Source organism: Leptinotarsa decemlineata, unplaced genomic scaffold (assembly GCF_025532065.1).
Source record: "Leptinotarsa decemlineata unplaced genomic scaffold, Ldec_3_MD MMD2_tig00000218_RagTag_RagTag, whole genome shotgun sequence".
Taxonomy (NCBI): Eukaryota; Metazoa; Arthropoda; class Insecta; order Coleoptera; family Chrysomelidae; genus Leptinotarsa; species Leptinotarsa decemlineata.
In genome coordinates, this window is record NW_027412545.1 from 4,734,029 (window position 1) to 4,754,615 (window position 20,587).

The following is a 20,587-nucleotide window of genomic DNA, read 5'->3' on the forward strand; positions in this document are numbered from 1 at the left end:
ACATTTTACCAAAAATATGCACAGATATGCCACCTCGCACTCTGAAACATACGCACCTTGACCATATAAAAAATCTGTTTCTTGCTGATCCTAAATTTTATGAACCCGGTCCAATAGATTTATTATTAGGTGCCGAAATTTTTGCTCTTATTTTACTTAACAATCATATTTCGGGCGAAAGGAATGAACCGATCGCAATAAATACAATTTTCGGTTACGTATTAATCGGAAAATATACGGAGTTGAACTCTTCATTTACTACCGCTACAACTTTATTTTGTTCTACGGCACAAACAGATTTGTTCAACTTGAATAAGACTCTTTCGCACTTCTGGGAAATTGAGGAGATTCCTAGAGAAAAAATGATGTCTCCAGAAAATGAACTCTGCGAGAAAATATTTCGAGAAACACACTCACGTGACGCTACTGGTAGATATATTCTAGAGCTTCCATTCAAAAATATTAATGAACCGCTTTTTGACATCACAGAATGTCGCGCTCTTGCTACAAAACGTTTTTTGTCCCTTGAAAATAGGTTGTACGCAAATAAGGAATTACATCGCGAATATTCAAAAATAATTGTTGATTATTTAAAAGAAGGTTTTCTCAAACCTGTCCCTGACAACCTACTTCTCCAAAATGGTTTTATAATACCACATCACGCGGTAGTGAAACCAGGAAAGGTCCGCATAGTACTAGACGGCAGTTTCAAAATTAGAGGCAACCAACCGTCGTTAAATGATACGCTTTTGATTGGTCAAAAGCTTCAAAAGGATATTGGTCAAATTCTATTAAATTTTCGTCTTGGTAATATAACATTCACTTGTGATATTCACTCTATGTTCACTATGCTTAAAGTAGCTGAAAAGCATCAAACTTTTCAGAGAATTTTATGGAGAAATTCCAAATGCGAACCTATCCGCGAGTACATGTTTGAGAGAGTGATTTTTGGGTTGTCTTGCTCTCCATTTCTTGCGAATCGAACCATCCTTCAGTTAGCACAAGATGAACGCGACAACTACCCCTTGGGAGCTCGAATTTTAGAACATTCGACTTACGTTGATGATTGTTGTTCGAGTTTCAATTCATTTCAGGAAGCAAAGATAGCTCGCGATCAACTGATTGCAATACTGAAAAAGGGCGGCTTTGAACTAGGAAAATGGTCGAGTAATACTAAGAAATTACTTTTAGATATTCCAGAATCGCAACTTCAAACAAGTTTAGTTAACTTCGACACAGAATCGCATATCTTAAAAATCTTGGGTCTTCAGTGGTTTCCACAAGATGACATATTTTGTTTCACAGTCGATACCACAGAATGCAAATGCACCAAACGGAATATTTTAAGTCAAATTGCACGTCTGTATGATCCGTTAGGATTTCTTAGTCCTGTCACTTTATTCGCGAAATCCTTTATGCAAATTTTACATACATTAGGTCTTCAATGGGATGATGAACCACCACTCGAAATTCGCGAAAGGTGGTCACAGTTAAAAGATGAGCTTTTACTACTCGAGGAGGTTCGAATTCCTCGCTTGATTGGAATCAAACAGAACTCGGAAGTGCAATTGCATGCATTCGGAGATGCCTCAATGAAGGCGTATGCCACGGTAATTTATTTTCGAATAACTGAAAATGAAAAATGTCCTTTGAAAAATTTGTCAATTCCAAAACTTGAATTAACTGCTTGTGTTCTTCTAAGTGAATTAGTTTCCTACGTTTTGAAAACTTTTCACAATAAAATAGTGTTTTCTAGATTGTATGCGTGGACTGACTCTTCAATTGCTCTGCATTGGATTAAAGGACCTGCATATAAATGGAAAACATTTGTCGGAAATCGTGTTGCGCGCATTCAAGAATTATTATCACCAGAATCATGGCATCATATTGACTCGCAAAATAATCCTAGTGACAGTGCTTCAAGGGGACAATTACCTTCAGAGTTCTTAGAAAATAATTTATGGTTGAAAGGTCCGCCATGGCTTGCATTACCCTGTAACCAATGGCCAAAATCTAGATTCAAATTTGATAGTGCACCCCCTGAAGTGTTTTCTGAAGAAAGAAATACCTTTCTTGTAACTTCCGAACCAGAATTCGACCCTTTCGAAAAAATACTGACCCGCTTCTCTTCATTTTCGAAAGTACAAAGAATTATTGCTTACTATTTACGTTTTCTTTTCAACTCTAAAAAATCAAATCGCGATTTTCGCAGAACGTGTGTACTTACAAGTTGTGAATTACAACAATCTACTTTATTTTTAGTAAGATATACTCAACAAAAATATTTTTCGGATCTGATAAATAATATGAAAAATAAAAGATCGATTCCAAAGGCCTATAAAAAATTAGGAGTATTTATTGATTCCCATAATATTATACGAGTCGGAGGTCGTCTCGAACACTCAGACCTAAACTATGATCAAAAACACCCCGTACTTTTACCAAAAGGTTGTCGGCTTACCACTTTGATCATAGAATACTTTCATAAAGTCTATTTACACCCCGGTGCGCAGACCTTACAATTTTTATTAATTCAACATTTTTGGATCTTGTCGCCAAAACGCGCTATATACAGCATCATTTCAAAATGCCTAAAATGCTGGCGTTTGAACCCAAAACCATATCAGCCTCCAATGGGTTCTCTACCCCGCTTACGCATTTCTCAACTTCGCAGTTTTTCAGTTGTTGCAATCGATCACTGTGGTCCTTTCACAACGAAAGCAATGAAGATTCGCTCTTCAAAAACGTTCAAATCGTACGTGGTCGTGTTTTGTTGTTTTGCTACTAAAGCATTACACTTAGAACTTTCGGGAGATTTGTCTAGTGAGACGTTTTTGTGTGCCTTCCGGCGTTTGATTTCACGAAGAGGTCCTGTAATAAAATGTTATTCTGACAACGGTACAGCTTTCGTTGGTGGTAACAAAATAATTCAAAACATGTTGAGAAATGCAGCAAATTCTCTCGCAATAGAATGGCATTTTCAACCTCCTTCTGCTCCACATTTTTCGGGATTGGTAGAAGCTGGAGTCAAGTCAGTAAAAACGCATTTGAAGCGAGTAATTGGTGAACAGATTTTAAATTACGAAGAATTTTACACAGTACTCGTTCAGATTGAGGGTTTGCTAAACAGCCGCCCTCTAACACCCATCAGTTCAGATGCCAATGATTTTTCCGTGTTAACACCGGGTCACTTTTTAACCCTGGAACCTATTTCTGCGTTACCTGATCCAGATTTGTCTCACTTGAAGTTGAATCAGCTTAGCCGATGGCAACTTTTACAACGACTCCATCAGGATTTTTGGTCACGATGGCATACAGAGTATTTACATACCTTGCAACAAAAGGCGAAATGGTTTGCTCCCACCTCGCCTCCTCCCAAACTTGGTACTTTAGTAATAATAAAGCAAGATAATGTTTCTCCTTCGAAATGGAATCTTGCCAGAATTACAGCTCTGCACCCAGGTGCAGATGATATTTGTCGCGTTGCTACGATCCGCACTGCAGATGGTAGTGAATTCAAAAGACCTCTGGTAAAGTTATGCCCTCTACCAGAAGTTGAAATTTCGCATTAAAAAAGGGTCAAATACCCCTTTTTGGGTGGCCGGAATGTTTACGGTTCACCTTATCATATTATTTTTTTGAGTTTAGTATTATTTTTGTTTCATTACCTTCCTAAATGCAAAGGTTGAGTGAGGAAATTTTCACTTTTATTTTTTGGGTATTATTTTTTTTTTCCCTGTAACCACACGGGATTCTTTCACCGCGCAAATGCAGTTGGGGAAAACTCAGACATGCGCGGGGAGAAGCAGGAGGAATACGGCCATTTTTCGCACCGCAAATTGGTACTCCGCTTTAAAAGTATTTTCCCGCATTTTGTGATTAGCTATATGATTGCTATATGTGTAAAATCGAAACTCTAGAGTGTTGTGCAGCAGAAGAACACACATTCGAAGCCTTGTGGACATCCTATCCGTCGACAGAACAACAGGTGAGTGGACCCAACTGTTCGTCGTCATTTTGTATTGATTGGGATTGATCTCCCTGGTCCTTTAATTCTTATTATTCTTATAATTGAATGAACCAGCGCCATTAAAGATTTCACAGTTAGTTTATTGTATAAGTTTGAAAATGTCCGTATAGGACGAAACTGCAGTAACGTTAGTTACAAATAAAAGTGGTAAAAAACATTCTTTTTTCATTATGATTTCCTACGACGTAGTAACGGCTACATCCATCAATTTATTCGTCAAAAGCTTTGGAAAAATCAGTGTATACAGAGTCAACTTGTGAACCCTTTTCCAGAGTACCCGACAATAAATCAACAAATGTAATCAGGCCCAGTTCCGCTGACTTTTCGGGTGTAAACCCGAAATGTTGGGTTCCTTTAATTGGGGAGCAGTCATATGTAAGATAATTAGAAATGATGCTTTTGAAAACCTTAGGGATTATGCTAGGAATGAAAATGAGATGAAGAATTGATCTAAAAAAGCAGAGAAAGGCTCGGAATAATTTCAGGAAATCTGAACAAAATAAAGTGGTATAATAGAAAGCTCATCTGAAGACAACATAACGAAGAGACAAAGATATTTTTTCAGTCGTTTGATAACAATTAAGCCCAGCAGAATATGATGAACACCCAACAAATTGGCTGTACAAACTTTTACAAGAAACAAATTGTTGAAATGAGTGTCAAGTGATGATGGAAGGAATAATTGCAACAAGCTCTGTGAGGTTGCAGTATTTTATGGAAACTTTCAAGAAATGGATAAGTTAGCCGGCTGATCAGTGGAAAAAACAACCATATTGAACTTCAATATATTTTGAATACTTACTCTTCACTTTCGTGGTGATTTTATCTTTTTCACCCTGAAATTTATGTTGGTAACAGAGAAGTACACATTACCAAAGAAGTCTTTATTTGTGTACTTAAAGAATTAAATCTCTGCAAATACACTTTGAAAATAAATAAACATTTCAAGTTTGTCAGCAATATTTTAGAAATATAATAGGTTTTCTGTCTGGTCTAACATTTTCCACTATATAAAGAGATTTTATTTTACTCTAGTAGCCCATATTCCACAGTATCAATTTCCATTTTTATTTTTATATTAAATTTTTATTTTATGTTTATTGTTATTGTACTGACAGAGATCTGATAATAATTTCAAAAACTGCATCGAATATGATTACACAATTTATTAGTACAATCTAAAAGCAATATTTTTTCATCAGGTGATGCTGATTATAAACCTTACGTGATAGCAGTTCCAGAAATTCGAGAAATTTCATTAGATGGTGGGGAAGACTTTTTGGTGATAGCCTGTGATGGTCTTTGGGACTTCCTTTCAGAAGATTATGTGGCTCATGCTATTTATCTTTTAATCACCGAAAATCCAGGTGAGTACAAGCTGATATATAATTTTGGTTTTTCCAAATGAAATATTTCACAACTTGGGATATGATAAACTGGTGTAAATGAAATGAATATTTTTACAATTTCTCTACTGTAACCAGTTATTAAATTCAGAAATGCACTTGAAATATCAACTAGCGTTCGTCAACATAGTTGTGCCACAAAAAAATAAATTAAATCTTTCAATTAATCAACTCACTACACAAACTTGAGAAAGTGCGCTCTTCAAAATAAGAGTTTTCGTGGAAGTCCTGGCAGGTGGAAAATTTTGAATTTACATCTGTTTCCTTCATAAGGTGCACAATTTGAAAATGAGGAAGATTAAATTTGCGGTATGCAGACATATGAAAGAAAACTAAATTGAAAAAATGTGACCCAAACGGGATTCGAACCTGGCTCTCCTGTTCTCTAAACAGGTGTGTTATATATGTATAGCTGAATCACTCTGTATTTGTGGTCAGGATAGCATTATAAAAACAAAGTATTTTTTATATTCTGATTTGCGACCGATGATCGCAGACTTTCCTATTTTTGACAGTAACGAATAAACTCTAATTCAAATTAGTTGGATTTTATTTACATCATTCTGTTAGGATATTGAAATTAATATCAAAACAGAACATTAGCGACGAGGATAATTTGTTCTCGCATTAAGTTATTTATCTGAAGTAAAGTGTTGTTTTGTACAATTCAGACAATGTCTGAAAAAATTGTGGGACTTCTTGGTTCATTAAATACGTTCGATCCGAAAAACTCAAGTTTCGCAGTTTTTGAAGAAAGGCTAAAACAGTTTTTTGTGGCAAACAGAATTGAAGAGGAAGATCGCAAAAAAGCGATCCTACTCAACACTTTAGGTGAAGATGCATATGTATTGGTGCGAAATTTATGTGTACCGGATTTGCCGGACACAAAAACTTATAAAACACTCGTCGAGTTGTTAAAAGAACATTTTTCACCGGTTAAATCGTACTTTGCGGAGAGAATGAAATTTTATACAGCTAAGCGAAACTCTCATGAAAGTGTAGCGGATTGGGAAGCGAGAATAAAAAGTTTAGTTTCCACTTGTAAGTTTAGTGCTCCAATTTTGTATATACTCATGAGGGATATATTCGTACTGGGCATGAATGATTCCAAAATATTGGACAGATTATGCGAAGAAGGTGCCTCTGACGATACAGTGACATTTAAGAAAATTGTGAAATTAGCTTTATCCAAGGAGTCAGCGCTTCACGAGCATAAGGCCAGAGAAGTGTCGATTGTAAAAATGGAGCCGATAAATTATCACAAACAACGCCATCTCAGGAAGGGGTCTGAAAATTTTTCAACCAATCGGGATATATCCGAAGTTGGAACCTCTAATCAGGTAGGTAAGGACACTAACAGGAACCATTTGAAAGTAAAAGGTAGTATTTCTCCTAGACAACAGTCAAGTAAGTGTTTTGTTTATGGCAGAACAAATCATTTAGCAAGCGCTTGTATTTACAAGAACTGTAATTGTCACAAATGCGGCAAGAAGGGACATTTAGCTCCCCATATTCTCTTAATTTTTTAACTGTAAATGATCATAAAGATGAGTGTATAGATACTACTTTACATACTAAATCAATTTTTAATTTCAATTCAAGGCACGACGTTGATGATAGCCAGTCAAATGTGAAATCAATTTATGTTAAATTGATAGTAGAAAAAATTCCAATTAGTTTTGAAGTAGATTCCGGGTTTGCACAGTCCGCTATTTCGGAAAATTTATATTTAAAATATTTTAAGAACATTCCTTTGAAATCAAATGATTTCTGTTTGAAAAATTATGTAGGGATGGCATTTGAACCATTAGGATATGTAAATTTCAATGTTATATTCGAAGATAGCTCTTATGTTCTTAAAACTCATGTTATAAAAAATGGTGGACCTCCTCTTATTGGTCGTAATGGATTGAATATGTTGAATTATGGAATATGTAAATTACAATTTGTTGAAAGTAACAATAGAGACAAAAAATTAGTCCAAATTCCTAACAAAATTGAAACCCTGCTTGAAAAATATCATGAAATTTTTGAGAATAAACTAGGAACTTTCAATAAATTTTCAGTAAATTTAAGTTTGAAAGAGGGTACCGTTCCAAAATTTTGTAAAGCCCGACCTGTACCATTTGCCTTAAAGTTGAAAATTGAAAAGGAAATTAATAGGTTAGTTGAAAATAATGTTTTGGTTCCTATTGAATTCTCGGAATGGACAACACCTATTGTGCCGATTCTCAAATCAAATTGAGACTGTGTGGCGACTTTAAAATCACTTTAAATCCTCATTTGAACATTCAGCACTTTCCTTTACCGCGCATAGAGTATTTATTTTCGCAATTGGAGGGTGGTGAGAAGTTTTCGAAAATAGATTTAAGTGAGGCTTATCAACAAGTATTTTTGTCTGAACAGTCTCAGAAACTGGTAACTATAACTACACATAAGGGAATTTTTTCATATACCCGTCTTCCTTATGGTATTGTTAGCGCTCCTTCTATTTTCCAGAAAGTAATGGATCAAATGTTCCAGAATATGCCGGGAGTTGTTTGCTTTTTGGACGACATCCTCGTAACTGGAAGAAATGATCAAGAACATTTTGAACGTTTAGATAAAGTCTTGTATCGGTTACTAGAATGCGGATTGAAAGTGAAAAATGAGAAATGTTCTTTATTTCAAGAATCTGTAACCTATTTGGGTCACGTGATTAATAAAGAGGGTCTCCATACCTCTGAGGAACGAATATTAGCAATTAAATTGATTTCAATTCCAAAAGATATAACTGAACTCAAATCTTTCCTGGGTACTTTAAATTTCTATTGCAAATTTTTACAAAATATTTCTGATATACTTAGGCCATTGTACAGTTTATTAAAGAAAGAATCTAAATGGGTTTGGTCGAATGAATGCCATATTGCATTTGAAAAGGCAAAAAAATGCTCATGTCTGCTCCGATTTTGGCTCATTTTGTTCCAGATCGAACTATCAAATTGACAGTTCATGCATCCCAATTTGCTCTTGGTGCAACAATCACTCACATTTATAATAATAATGAGGAAAGACCTATAGCATTTGCCTCACATTTGCTAAATTCTACAGAAATAGAATACTCGCAAATAGAAAAGGAAGCGGCGGCAATCATTTTCGGTTTGAAAAAGTTTTTTCAATATTTATACGGTAAAAAGTTTCTTCTTTTCACAGATCATAAACCACTTTTGACAATATTTGGTGATAAGAAGGGCCTTCCAATATTTGCTGCAAACCGCCTGCAAAGGTGGGCACATATCTTGTCAAGTTTTGAATATGAGATTCGATATGTGAAATCTACGAATAATACAGCCGATTTTTTGTCCAGACTGCCTATGAAGTGTGAAAAACAGGATGATATCCTTTCGAATATCTTTTATTTACAGTACTTGGAACAATCAGATTTTAAATTAGATTTTAAAAGTATTAAACATACTGCAGTAGTTGATCCCATTCTAAGCAAAATATCTTTTTATGTACGGAATGGTTGGCCAGGTAAATGCTCCTCGAAAGAATTTATTCCGTTTTCTATTAGAAAGAATGAGATCTCCATCGAACAAAATTGTTTGATGTGGGGCTATCGTCTCATTGTACCACTTAAGTACAGAGAAAGTATTTTGAAAGAACTTCATAGTTCACACATGGGGATTGTAAAAATGAAGGGTTTAGCACGTTCATATTTTTGGTGGCCCTCATTAGACAATCAAATCGAATTAATGGCAAAAACCAAAAACCAGTTGGTGGTAAAAATTTTTTAGTTATAGAAGATGCTACGTCCAAGTGGATTGAATGTTTTGAAGTGGGTAATATTACGGCTTCCACTACAATCAAAATTTTTAGGGAACTTTTCGCAAGTTTTGGGTTACCTTTTCAACTTTGTACGGATAATGCCACAACCTTTTTGTCTGAAAGTTTTCAAAGTTTTCTTGAAGCCAGCGGTGTTGAACACATTACAGGCGCTCCTTACCATCCTGCAACTAACGGACAAGCGGAGAGTGCAGTTGAAATCATGAAAAAGGCAATTTTGAAAGCAAAACATGATAGCAATAATATTGATTTGAATTTAATAATAAATCGATTTCTGTTCCATTACAGAAATACTCTTCAAACTACGACAGGTGAAACACCAGCAGAATTGTTGCTATTGTTATAGGACGTAAATTGAGATGTAGATTCGATTTGTTTGCCGTCTGTGAAAAATACAGTCAATAGGAAACAAAACATTCAATTTAATAATTTCAAGGGGAAAAAAAGGGAAAACTTCGAGGTAAACGATAGAGTTTGGGTTCGCGAATTTAGACATGATTCTGATAAGTGGTGTCAAGGTATCATTATTGATGTTTTTGGGAAACGAAGTTTCAAAATTCGAACAACTGAAGGAATGATATGGAAACGTTATTTAAATCAAATTAAAAAGGATTTTACACCTGTGGATACATCAGTCACGTGTAACATCGATATCATTTCTCGTTCAGACTTACTTGTAAATAATGTAAATACTGTACATGTAGATAGTAATGATAAGGTGAGTGAAAACAGTAATATAAGTTGTGAGAGTGGCGGTAAAGATAACGAAAGTGACGATTTTGATCATAATAATCGTTCATTGAGAAGAAGAAGCCAAATTAAACCTCCAGACCGTTTTGGCTATTGATTGTGTTTTTTTTTTGTTCATTTTATTGTATAATATTAAAGGGGAAGGTGTTATATATGTATAGCTGAATCATTCTGTATTTGTGGTCAGGATAGCATTATAAAAACAAAGTATTTTTTATATTTTTGATATTGTAATTTGCGACCGACGATCGCAGACTTTCCTATTTTTGACAGTAATGAATAAACTTTAATTCAAATTAGTTGGATTTTATTTACATCATTATGTTAGGATATTGAAATTAATATCAAAACAGAACAAGGTGTATTAGCCAACCATGCTATTGAAGCCACCAAGCAGAATGACTGTCAAAATACATCATCACACTAACATCACGAAACCCTGAATTGAAGATATGATTCATGGGTCATTCTGCTTGGTGGCTCCGATAGTGTAATTTAAGGTGCCTGTCTGGAGAATAGGAGAGCCAAGTTCAAATGTTACCCGACTGTCACATTTTTTCAATTCAGCTTTTCATTTATATGTTTGCATACTGCAAATTCAATCATGTGTATTTATATATGATGGAATTGATAAAGATCCATAAGTAACGTATTCAAAAAACACTTTATCGTGGGATTTTCACTAAACGATTTTACAAAAACGCAATACGTGTTTCGCCATACAATGGCTTCTTTGGGCGTGTCTTTACTAACTAAGTCTACATATTTAATGCTTAATATATGCCATTCTACAATTTGAAGTACCTACATTTCAAGTTTATAATGAATTAAATTACCTGAGCTTATGTACCAGTTTCCACATTTGAAAAAGTATTTAGTAATGAGGAGTTATTCAATTGTAATTGATCATTCAGTAAATTACCCGAGTTCCTGAATCTATTGATTTCTAAATATTTTAGAAGATTGAGTTTCAAACTCTTCACTTCTAAATGTAACACATCGTATTCATGATTGAATTCATGTCCTTCTGATAAAAGGTGGTTTGCAAATGTGGAATTGGTCTTTCTATTTACAAAATTACTTCTTGTTATTCAATTATTTGGGAAAATGTTCTCCCTGTTTGGCCAATATACAGTTTTAGCCACAAGTCAGCTTATATACTTCTGATCTATCCGACACCAAAGTTTTGTCTTTATTGTTTTCAATAAATTTACTTAGACTATCATTTGTGGATGATATTAAAAACGTAATCCTTCCTGATAATGCAAAATTAATATCGTTCAATGTCCAAAATTTGTTTCCCAGTATTCCTCCAATTGGACTGATTGAGTGTCTTTCAGAAAAAACCACGTGAGTCCATTGATAAAACAGGTAATTTTAGATTTACTTACTATTTGTCTATCTCAAAATTATTTCATGTTTGACGAAAAATTCTATTCACGCAATGAAGTACTAATAATGGGAAACACTTTGAGTCCCTTGCTGGCTGAAATAACAAGTATGAAATCCATAATAATCAGTTAACTAACAGTTTCTTGCACTGGTACAGATACGTAGATGATATCTTAGTCTGTTTTACTGGTACAGATAGGCAAGTTCATTGATTATGTTAATTTCAACCAACCGACAATAAAATTCGCCACTGAGAGGGAGGTAAATAATTCAATAAATTACCTTGACTTAACCATTATGAAAAATAACAATAAACATGAATTTGCAATTTTCCACAAACCATCTTACATGGACATTATCATACATAATTCCTCCACACACCCTTACCAGCATAAAGTTGCTACATTCAATAGTATGCTTCACAGACTATTGAATATTCCACTGTCTAAAAATAATTTCTAGAGAGAGCTGAGTTTAATCAAACAAATCGCGGTTAACAACGGTTATAAGGTAGATATTATAGATTCCATTCTTTCCAAAAAACTATAAAAGCTAGCCATGTACCTGGTCTACCCAAATTCAAGATGCGATAACGTCAGTTATAGGACATTGTCATATTTACGTAAGCCAACCAATAATATTGCCCGTTTTTTGAATAAAGAATGCGTAAACATAGCTTACAGAACGAATAATAGTCTAAGTAAATTTATTAAAAACAATAAAGACAAAACTTCGGTGTCGGATAGATCAGGAGTATTAAGCTGACTTGTGGGTCTTGCCCAAAACTGTATATTGGCCAAGCAGGGAGAACATTTTCCTAAAGAATTAAAGAGCATAGAAGTAGTTTCGTAAATAGAAACACCAATTTCACATTTGCAAACCACCTTTTAGCAGAAAGACATGAGTTCAATCATGAACACGATATGTTACATTTAGAAGTGAAGAGTTTGAAACTCAATCTTCTGAAATATTTAGAAATTAATAGATTCAGGAATTTGGGTAATTTACTGAATGATTAATTAGAATTGAATAACTCCCCGTTACTAAATATTTTTTTCAAATGTGGAAACTGTGACATAAGCTCAGGTAATTTAATTCATTAAAAACTTGGGTGAAAATCAGGTACTTGAAATGTAGGTACTTCAAATTGCGAAAGACGTGTTGCGTTTTTGTAAAATGTTTAGTAAAAATCTCACAATGAAGTGTTTTTTAAATATGTGTATTTATATTACAGAAACTAATTTATCATGCTTGTTGGAAAAGATAGTTTCAAAGTTTCGTGTGCCTACTACTTCCCACAGCAAAAAAGAAGAGGATATGGAGACTTTTAAAACTGTTTTGAGAAACTTCAGCATAGATACTTCATGTTTCCAACTTTTAGAATGGAGAATGTTCCTCAATTTGGGTTATTAAAGCAAATGCAATGCAATGCAAATGCAAGTTTGAACAAAATAAAGTTGAGTTCAATTCATGAGTTTTGCAAATTCACTTCGAAAAGTATCCAAATTGATGTTTCAAATGTTGGGTTTTAATTTTTAAAGGGATTTGTTTCTGATTCACATATTGGCAACATCGCCTAGAATGCTAGATCGGAGTTGAGATTAGTAGTATGCTAGAAGAAGAAGGATCATGTCAATAGTGTCAAATTAATGCAAAATATAAATTATAGTTCAAAACTACCTCCACAAGCCACATAAACAACAGTTGTTTTGTTATTTATTTATATAGAGGAAGATAGGTTAGGTGCACAAAATGTCATATGTCACAGAATGTTTCGGAACTCGGAACATAAGTAAACAGAACAGCAAGCCTCTGAAATATGTCATCTTTATTGGTCTCATTCAGGTAACAGATTCATTGTCCTTTATTAGCTGTAACCGATGTTGTCAAATGGTGAAATAGAAACGAATCCCTTTAAATGTTGAATGTATTATTTCATTCCTCTTTTTTAAGTATTTAAATAATTTTTTAAAGGAAAAGGTTGAAATGATAAATTTAAAATGCATTGTTTTAGAGCTCTTTTATGAAAACTACTTGATTTTCGTCAGGAGGAACATTCCCCATTTTCTCGAGAAAAAAAAATGGCCTACTCAAAGTTATTCAGAAAAATTTGGAGGTTGTAAAACAAATATTAAAAACTAATAAGCTGTAGCAGGAGTAAAAGTCTTTGGTGACTAAACTAGAAAAAAAAGGACTTACATGTCAGTAAAAAAAGAGTTTGAAGAAATGAAAGTAGACGGGAAAAACTCTAAAGTAATCAAGTATATAAACAACAAACCTGCAATTGTCGATATGAGTACAAAGAAAAAACTACTCAAACTGACCAGTATACCGCCAGTAGTTACCCGTTGTAATATGAATATTAAAAGTTCCACTGCAAATGGAGATCAAGTTATTTTCACCATTTTGTGTCATAATTCTGTGAAATTGGTATTTAGTGAAACTAGAACTATAGCTTATATTGAAAATGCTGAAATATCTTTATAGACTCTTAAGATATAATTCCTTGTCGAGGTATACATTAGGAATTCACAAAACTTGATATTAGCTTTTCTGTTTATAAAAATTATATCCCGAAAAAAAAAACTAATTGTGCAAGAATTTCTCCATACCTCCAACATATTCTGAATAACTATATATAACATGATTATCTAGCCACATTTTGACTATTGTGGTAGCTTAGTCTACTTGTTTGATCTTATCAAATTTTCATCACTATAGAAAATACAAAATCGTGGTATAAAAGAGTCGAATACCATATATGAGTTCAAATAAAAAAATCAGGAAACATGTCCAGTTCATTTAACCAATGTTACTCAAAATTTAACTTTACACACTAAAACATGTTCAGGAAATGAGATACAGATAGAGTATAAAATTTCATTTTTGTTTAGTATATACTGACAAATCTACCAGTAGGTAGATATGTCAGTATATACTAAACATATATATACTTGATATAGAAACTGTAGCAGTATGAAGTTTCTAGACATCTTGTTTGATAGTACACTATGCTGGAAAAGTCAGTGTGTAAAATTGGCACAAAATCTCAACTCTCGAAATTATCTATTTATAACATTACAAAAATATTTATTGAAAATAAACTGATGAATATTTACTATGGTCCAGTAGAATCAAGGTGCTTTTGTGCTTTCAGTCAATCACAGAGAAAGCTCTTAATCAATACATTCTCAAATATTGGAAATGTTTCAATGTCTTAAGCGATCATCAATATGGTTCCAGAGATCAACAGGAAACCTTTTTACCTATGGTATGCATATTTGGAACAATGCAATCAGGCATGTAGCTTCTTTAAGATTGTTCATTGTTCAAAAACTCTTTCATTTGGAGAACTGCGTTCATGTGGAATAAACTTCCTGAGAATGTTTTTCCAAATTGATATAATCTCTACCAATTCAAATCCAATGTGAATCGCTACTTTCGCACAATCAACGCTCTGAGAGCGCCTTAAGAATTTTCCAGTAGTGCTTGTGTTTTGTCTTGTACACTTGTCTCTTGTTTCCATTTGGATGCTCAAACATCAGCTACCAATTGCACACCATCAGCTTAAACAATGAAGATCTAAAAAAAATCAGTTTGGTGACAGAAACTAGGTAGAATTCAATGCTACGAAAATAAATAAGTAAATTCAGCAGTAGGATCTCGCTGAAATTAATGTAACGAATCTGAAGCCGCCCCTGACTAGTATGCCGACCGAATCATGTAACAAACACATGTCATCACTGCGAAAGAATGCAGTCGGCAACCGCCTGTAAAACTCTAGTTGAGTACCGGATCGACTACAGATTTCTAGAAAGAACCGTTATATTATATAAGCTCGGCTTCCCGACCCAAGAGGGCAGTTCAGAAAGTGAATCTAGTGGTTAAACAATAAATTCAAATAGTGCAAATAAATTAAGCTTTAGTTGCTAAGTGTTGTAGATAAATTAATTTGTGATTAGTGAAATATTATTGAAAATAAATTTGTTTAAGACAGTTGATTCTTTAATTTGTTACATTAATAAAATGATGATGACTAATAAGATTGAGCTAGCGAAAGTTCTGTCGCCCCCTCCGCAATTTCCAAGAATGTTGCCACTACGCATAATATAATTTTTGTTATGTTCTTCCATTCTGGTTTGTTCTGCCCTATTAGCAGGTGTCCACAAGTGAATGTTGGATCGGATCCATGAAAAAACCCTTTTTCCACACCAGCCCAAATAAAGTTTCTCTCGACGCGCGTATTGCTAACGCATCACCAGTAATTTTAGTCATCTTCTGATGCTAACTTGGTTAGCGGAACGCGTCGAAAGATTGTATCTTGTTCTGGTGTGAAACTGTGTTTTTAATAGATTCGTTTTATGCCAGAGGTTCCAATTCTACATATCAAGTGAGGATCGGCATGGAGCAGTAGAAGCCAAGTTCGACTTGGCTTCTACTGACTTGGAAAAATGAATATATTTTCAACTCCTCTCGTTTTTTACAAAGGATCCGCCTCTGATTATATGCTGCTATAAAATATTCCCAAGTACAGCGTAAAATGCTTCTCCACTTCACTTGTTTCATTCTACTTCATTTATTTCAAATAGTGAGGTTAACGCATTGTAAAATTTTATTATTTTCGTCTTTAAGAGTGCATGACGGATTCCAAGGTCTCTCTCCTATAGTTTCCGAATGGTAAACTGCGCACTCCTTCACTAACATCATTATTTTCAATTAGGTTCGATTATCGGTTTATTGGCCAGAGTATAATCATTTAATGAAGCGAACGTGATAGACGGCGATAAGAGGAATTGTTCACGAAAATTAATAAGTTATGAGTAGAACGGCCAATTAGTTAATTTGCTTTCTTTGGACTTAATTGGAAATCTAATTTGTAGCTTTTATGAACTTGAAAAACAAAAATTTTTATGGGAATGCGACTAGAAAAAAATGTCTTTTCCAACACGAAATTATCTGTTTTGGAAACAATTTCAATAATTTTGTTTTGTTTTGACAGTTCTCTGTGACACAGTAGTTACGGTTTCATTATCAAATAATGAGAAACGCTTCGTTGAAAACTTTCACAGAAAAACAATTAATAAGTAAATCATATTTGTCTGGCATTTCTAAAGAATATTTGGGCAGTGTAATTAATGTCAATTATAATCTCTCGAGACGAATTATTTCAAAGTGAAGCGACCATATTGTTGAAGCAAACGCAACAACTGTTTTAATTAATTATTGGTTGTTTTGTTAAAAATCTATCAGTATTATTTTTCCGATGGAAATGTAAGTTTTCCAGTTTCCGTAAAACAATGCAGCCTAGCGTGCGTGCATGGTCTGTTAGTGCGCGTGCGTGCGTCGTGCACGCACGTGCGTGTAATTACAATGCGCGCGCATTGTAATTACAAATTCATTGGCATATAACAACATATGCATTTCTAGACGTTTCTTCTAAAAAACACTTGAAAAAGAAACATTCGCGAAAGAGAATGTATCGAAATAATAAATCGTAGAAAATGAACATCATAACGAAATGTATCACGTTACATTTTTTAAGATACCGTCTCATGCGATAACGCATTACATAATCAAATTGTCTTCCACCATTTCTTAAACAAATACCTACTTGCTCTAGAAATAGTGTGTCAGAGATTTGGTAACATTTCTCAAACATCTCGAATAAACAAAAAGTATACCCACTTTTTCGTCATTGGAAAAATTAATGTTTTAATCTCAAAATCGCTCACCAAATTGAATAACGGTTTTATTTTGTGTTTGACAATTAACTTGACTTTCACATTTATGTATTTCATGGCTTACTTCAAAAAAAGAAATTATCATGTGTCTCCTGAATATCATCTATGATTTTTGATACAGTATTTTTATTATACATAACTTCCGCCAGCCCTCAAGTCCTGTGGATGCAATCTAGTTTGTGAAAAAAATTGAACATCGTGTTTTATTAGAGAGAGAGAGAGAGAGAGAGAGAAAAAGTAATGATATGTTTGTGGTATAGCAGCACGGTAAACAGTAACTATTCCGAATCAACAAGAACCGTATTGCATGTACTAATGAACAGTCGTGGAGATCTAACATTGGGTCATAGAGTGCACAAGAAACCAATGCATGCATATATGTATCTGCATGTATACCCCAACTATCAGTCACGACAAAAGAGGGCGGTAATTACAACTTCAGTTGAGAGGTACTTGTTCATCTGAAAAATTTCTTCGAAGAAAATGGGTGTAGCGAAACCGAATTCGAGTGGGCTATAGGATCCGGGAAGGTTTGTTGAGGTAACTCCAGATAGTCCTGAAAATCCTTTCTGTCCTCTGTGAAGAATGTTACGACCGAATTAGGAGAATTTAGGAAAAACTAAGGAACCGAAAGGCCCTTTAGTGAATTCAGTAGTATACTGGATTCTTTGTATCTGTGGATCATTCTACATTGTAACCTCAAAAAGTGTAAATACTGTTGTGAATCATGGCCGAAAGGAAATAACGCCAGCCGCTACTGGTAATCATAAATCAAACGTGACGTAGCTGAGAGCGTGGGAATGTCCAATGTTACCTGCCGCTCGAGAAGCGGCAAGAAACATGCTACCGATGTCGATGGAATTTTTGCGAAAATTCTACGATGTTCCATTGCGATATTTAAACGCTGGCTTCAAGCGTATTCGGATAGTCAAGTACACATTCAAGTGTACGTTACCGAGTGTTACGCAGAGTGATCTTGTAAGGCGATAGACATTCAAATAATAGTTGAAATTTTTAGTGTTTGTTGTATTTGAAGTGAAATAAAGTTAAGTTTGATAATTCAGTGTAGTCAAGTATTAGTGAACTCGTAACAATAGACTCTCTGAACACAAGACAAATCATCGCCTGGGGCATATAAATTTAGAAACACAGAAACCGTTCCTACCGAAGGAACAGGGAATTAACATAAATAAAGTCTGGCTCCCTGCACTTAATTTTGCACTCGTATCAGGCTAGTTAATTCAACCAATAGGGACGAAGTCAAGCCCACTTCCAATGGAATGAAAACTAGATTCCAAGACTTATGAAAACGAGGTAGTATCTGCTGTGAGGACAACATAGCACTTTGTCTGTTGCCTCATTGCCTTTGATAATATTTTTCGCAGTCGTAAACGAAACGGCCAACAAATCCGGAATATAACTTTAATTCTGACCGTGAAAGTTTATAGATACTCTTTGAATGTGACTGGAAGTTCAGTGTTTGAATTGATCAATATCATCTAGGTAACATGGGTTGTAAAATCTGTTAGGCCGCTTAACTTAAACCAACTAGGCGAAGGCCTATACATAAGGCTATTGATGACGATGCCTTCCTCATAGAATAGTGAAAGAGAGTTTTTCGTACTAATATATGGTGTGCATAGTAAAATATTGTTTTTCATACTAAAAATATATGTTGTGATTTTTTAGAGTAATATGTACTTCAATTACAAGTATTCTTGAAAGAGAAATATTTCTTTGTTTCTCACATAATAAGATGAATAATTTAACAAGTTATCTGTGGTCAAACTTTATACATACCCAGTATGTTACGTAAAAAGGGTGGAACCCGATACCAAAAAGTCCAGATGGCTTCTATCGGATGCATTGGTGGCGTGAGTGGGACAACTAAACTGATTCAAGGGAGCAGAATAGAAAAATATTTCTGTCAATGATATATTTACTCAGAATCTCAACTTCAAAATGAATTATGTATTTGGGTGACACATACGAGTATCTTACCAGCAACATTTCCGATTCTCCTTCAAATAATTGCTGGATGTCGTTCATAAGGTGCAAATTCTCTTATGACAAAACATGATAAAATGAAATGTTTGATTGTGAATATAAAAAAAAATCGAGGAAAGGAAATTTATGTATTTATTTAGTGGTTTCAATTGGATAACCCCGTTGATTATTAATATTTGATTTCAGCATTACCATTTTTTGAAAGCATTATGAAAACAATTAGACTTATTGGTCCACAGTGTCTGCGTTTTACGCAGCTTCCCAGGATTATTATTCATATGAATATTTCAATTATCATGATAACATAATGTTTATACCTCTGGTTTCGTTAAAGAGTAGGTTAGGTTAGATCCAAAGTGAGTGGCTCTATTTGATCCTCCACCGCAACCCGCAAGGGTTTATTGTGGCTCACACCTATTCACACTTGACCGAGTAAACCCAGCTTCTTAACGAAGCCGATTAGTTTGTATGGTTAGTGGTCTTTCAGGTCAGATGCTAAGAACTCAAAACTCAACCGAACTCAAAAAACCTGATTCGATCTCCAGCGGGGCAGGCACAAAGTATGTGCTCTGCTGTTTCATCATTTAAAATCAAATTATCTATGAACAATTCGTTCAGGCCAGTCTCAACTCCCTACACAGTAGGTGAATGAACTGACACCTATCAGAAAAGAACTACTCCCCTGGCTAATACCACGAAGGGCGTTGGATTATATCCGACAGGTGTCAGTGCAGGAGTCTTCACAGAAGTTATTCCTGCATATGCTGTTGGCGATACAACTGCCGCAATAGATTTTCAATTATTGGAACACACTTGCAGACCGGTTTCGGGCTGTTTGGCTAGTCGTCAGTACAAGGTAGTGTATATCATCAACATAAAGTCGATGATTTCCGATAATTGAAAATCGAATTCCGTCAGAGTATCATTCCTCGAACTAAGCTGAAGCATACAACAAACAACAGGTTTGTCGTCGCCCCATCTGCCTGTGAACGAGGTACCAACTGCATATCCGAAATTTGCCCAATTCCTCGTATAAGAAAAGAAAATTTTCACATATAGTCAGTGGGCATACTTGCCCAGGGGAGTAGTTGTTTTCTGATAGGTGTCAGTCCATTAACCTACTGTGTAGGGAGTTGAGATTGGCCTGTTCGAATTGTTCATAGATAATTTGATTTATAGCCAGTCTTCAAGTATGCCCACTGACTATATGTGAAAGTTTCATCATTTTCCAAACAGAGCCGACACGCACTGTCTTTCGACAGTCCGAGTTTCTGCATATGATTCAAATGACAGTGGCTTACTGTAGTCCAACAACTGTTTGGTATCAAGCTTCGAAGGGTGAATAAACGCTTTGGAGTGAGCCAATCCTGGAAGATTCTGCCAGAAGTCCATAAATCTTCTTGCCATCCAGGTGTCGTCGTTAAAGAGTAGCACAA

The 20,587-nt window shown here is 34.8% G+C and overlaps 1 protein-coding gene across 1 annotated transcript in view; it reads left to right on the plus strand.

The window, feature by feature from the left end:
• The window catches only part of LOC111502771 (uncharacterized), a 358,694-nt gene that overhangs the window by 51,008 nt on the left and 287,099 nt on the right, over positions 1 to 20,587 (plus strand). Inside the window, exon 7 of the mRNA XM_074173303.1 lies at positions 5,233 to 5,397. Coding sequence (XP_074029404.1) covers positions 5,233 to 5,397 — 165 coding nt within the window. The remainder of the gene's footprint in view (positions 1 to 5,232; positions 5,398 to 20,587) is intronic.